Here is a 2,952-nt window from a genome sequence, read left to right on the forward strand (position 1 = left end):
ACGGCTAGTTGTTAAGGCAAAGTTACTCAGGGTCATGACCTTGACAACATATGTCAAGGTCAAGAAGATCGGAGCTGTTTCCCCTATTCCGAAGATTTACCAAAATTTTTTCCTACACTTTAAGAGTCAGTAAATAATTGTCAAAAAACTCAAGTTGTTCATTTACTTCCTTCTATGAAAAAAAAATCAAGAAAATCACCGTGTTTTTGGACCTCTATAGATGAGAACCTCCCCTTAAGGTCAAGAAGATCGGAGCTGCTTCCGTTATTCCGAAGATTTACCGCAAAAATAGGTCGCATTTAATCCTAATCTTATTGCGGATAAAAATTCATCTTTAGGCATGTTAACAGCTTTCTTTCTTTAAAAAATTCCATACAGTTGCTATACTTTAACGGCCTATCGAATAAGAATACGAATATATGTGAATAAAGAAACAATGTCAAGACAATTTACTGATAAAATATTACATTAATAATTTTGTACCGTATTCGCATTAATAGGTATTTTTGCCGTATATAGATATACCTACGTTTATAGCTTCAATATTCAGAGTAATAATCTGTTTATCATAAACGTGTGTGACATTGTAAAACATTGTGAAAGTCCTTGAATGACAAATTGACTTGGCGTGTATGTGTTATCTACGGACACGACTTTCTTAAACATTGTTGTTATAACAGCAACGTGACACAACGCTATTTTCGCAAACGATGTCACACAATAATTTTATTTAATTAGCAATTTATAGTAAAAAGGACGAAATGTTCTCCTATATTCTCAATGATTAGTGTTGCAGAATGCGTTTTAAGCAGTGAACTTTTTATTTATTATAAGAAGTACAAAGTGAAATAGTACGTTGTAATAACTTCTTCTTCTAAATTTAAATGGCCCAGGTTCCGGAGTGACCGGATAAACGTGGCCAGTCGTTTCCAAGACACCACCAACTCTCCACAGGTAATCTACAAAAAAGGAGGAGGATAAGTTCCTGAGAGACGAAAGAGATACCTGAAACTTACGCAGAGACGCGAAAAAATTCCTCACGACGCGCGCGGCCCCCAGCGGATCCCCACGACACTTAACCGCAGAGGGCCGCGGGGGGGAGGATATACCAAGGGAGGTGGGGGAAGGGAAGGGAAAGAGACGCTCCCCGTCCCCCACCCCAGCGCGCGAGGCTTAAATAGGAACGTCGAACGATTTTGGGAAGGCGAGTAAGAGTCTGCATAGTTTGTGGCTAGGATTAGCAAGCAGAGTGAATATATTATATGAGTGGGAAGGGAAAGCTTTATTTAGGTAAAGGACTAGCGGCCGAGCTCTGCGTCTTGTAAGAGGACAGAAAAAAATTGAATGATTAAGATCCTGTCTAGGGTCACCACATTCACAAGCCGGAGACAGCACCATATTTTTCCTGAATAAGCTATAATTGAGATTGTAATGGTTTGACCTTAGTCTATTAACCAATACTATTTCGTTCCTGTTGAGCTTCTTTTTGAAGTACCAGGGTATAGCGGTCGTAGATGAAAAATACAACGAGTGGTAATGAGCTCCGGTGTGATTAGCCTTGTCATTTAAATAATCTGTGAAACGAGCGCGGGCCTTCGCTACTGCCTGAATTTGGAGATCTGAGTAGGGAGTACGGAAAAAACCCCTGGCTCCATCAACGCATGCCTCTTTGGCTGCCCTATCAGCCAGCTCGTTGCCTAAGATGCCCTTATGCGAGGGGATCCAGAAGAGGAAGCAGTCGATATTGCTATGCTCCAGTTGGAGCAAAACTTGCTTTATTTTGTGAATAATATAATTACCATTGATCAATCTGTGAGACGAGATGGCTTGTAATACACTGCGGGAATCTGAAAAAATGTAAATTTTAGAATAGCCCGCAACTAGTGCCAAAATCAGGGCTTGATGTATTGCCCAAGCTTCCGCCGTAAATACTGAAGCGCTGCAAGTTAGTTTGTATTTGAAGCAATGTCCAAGTTCCGGCGAGAAAAAGGCCGCACCCGCGCATCCATCCTCCGACAGCTTTGATCCATCTGTGTAAACGGTGAGACCGGATGAGTCTAGTTCCTGAAGTCTGTTGCTAAAAGACTGAATAATTTCATTATCGTTGGTTTCTTTAGTGCAGGAGATAAAAGATTCAAAATGTTTACGAAAAATGAAAGCATTCAAACTACTCTCGAATGCAGGAATAAAGTATGAACTTTTCAGGTGTGAAATGTCATGTTTGTTGGTAATATAACATCTCAGCGAAGGAGATTTAGCCAGGGCCTGAGCCTTCTGCGCAGGAGTGCTAAGACTATATTCCAAAGATTCGATACTGTTTATAACCGGATGATTTCTTTTAGACATGCATTTGATAACGAATCTCTCGCTGAGAAGATTAAATCTTAATCTCAAGGGATATTCCCTCGCCTCGCACAGCATGACATTAATAGGACTAGACAAGCGGTATCCCATGGACGTCCTTATGGCTTTGTATTGTAACCTCTCGAGTTGACGGAAAATTCTTGCATTATTTTTCCATGTGAAGATTGAACAGGCGTATTCTACAGCTCCTCTAAAAACGGATCAGTATATAGCAAGTAAGCAGTGGGGATAGGAGCCCCACCAAACAGCCGTGAGAGTTGAAATGATGTTGACTAGAGCCTTTCCATTCTTCACAAGATATTTCAAATGTAGATTACCCTTCAATTTGCGATCCAATATAACTCCTAGGAATTTGACCTTTTCCACTCTGGGAATAGGAAGATTGTCTATAGAAAGAGAGCAATCTGGCGCGGGCACCGCCTTAGAGGTCGCAAAAACCATCCAGCTTGACTTGGAAGGGGAGAGAGATAAGCCTTTGGTCCCAACATAGTTCGAAACATTATTTAAAGTTGTCTGGATCCTATCAACTGCCTTTACAGGGTTACAATGAGAGGTAAATATCACGATATCATCTGTGTACTGTAGAAA

The 2,952-nt window shown here is 40.8% G+C and overlaps 1 protein-coding gene across 1 annotated transcript; it reads right to left on the reverse strand.

Moving 5' to 3' along the window:
* Positions 1-1,173: 1,173 nt before the first annotated feature.
* LOC108773860 (uncharacterized) lies at positions 1,174-2,454 on the reverse strand. The gene has a single exon (XM_018539811.1). The coding sequence runs from the start codon at positions 2,452-2,454 to the stop codon at positions 1,174-1,176; it is 1,281 nt and encodes a 426-aa protein (XP_018395313.1).
* Between the last annotated feature and the right edge of the window lie 498 nt (positions 2,455-2,952).

Source organism: Cyphomyrmex costatus, unplaced genomic scaffold, assembly GCF_001594065.2.
Source record: "Cyphomyrmex costatus isolate MS0001 unplaced genomic scaffold, Ccosl1.0 scaffold104, whole genome shotgun sequence".
Lineage (NCBI taxonomy): Eukaryota > Metazoa > Arthropoda > Insecta > Hymenoptera > Formicidae > Cyphomyrmex > Cyphomyrmex costatus.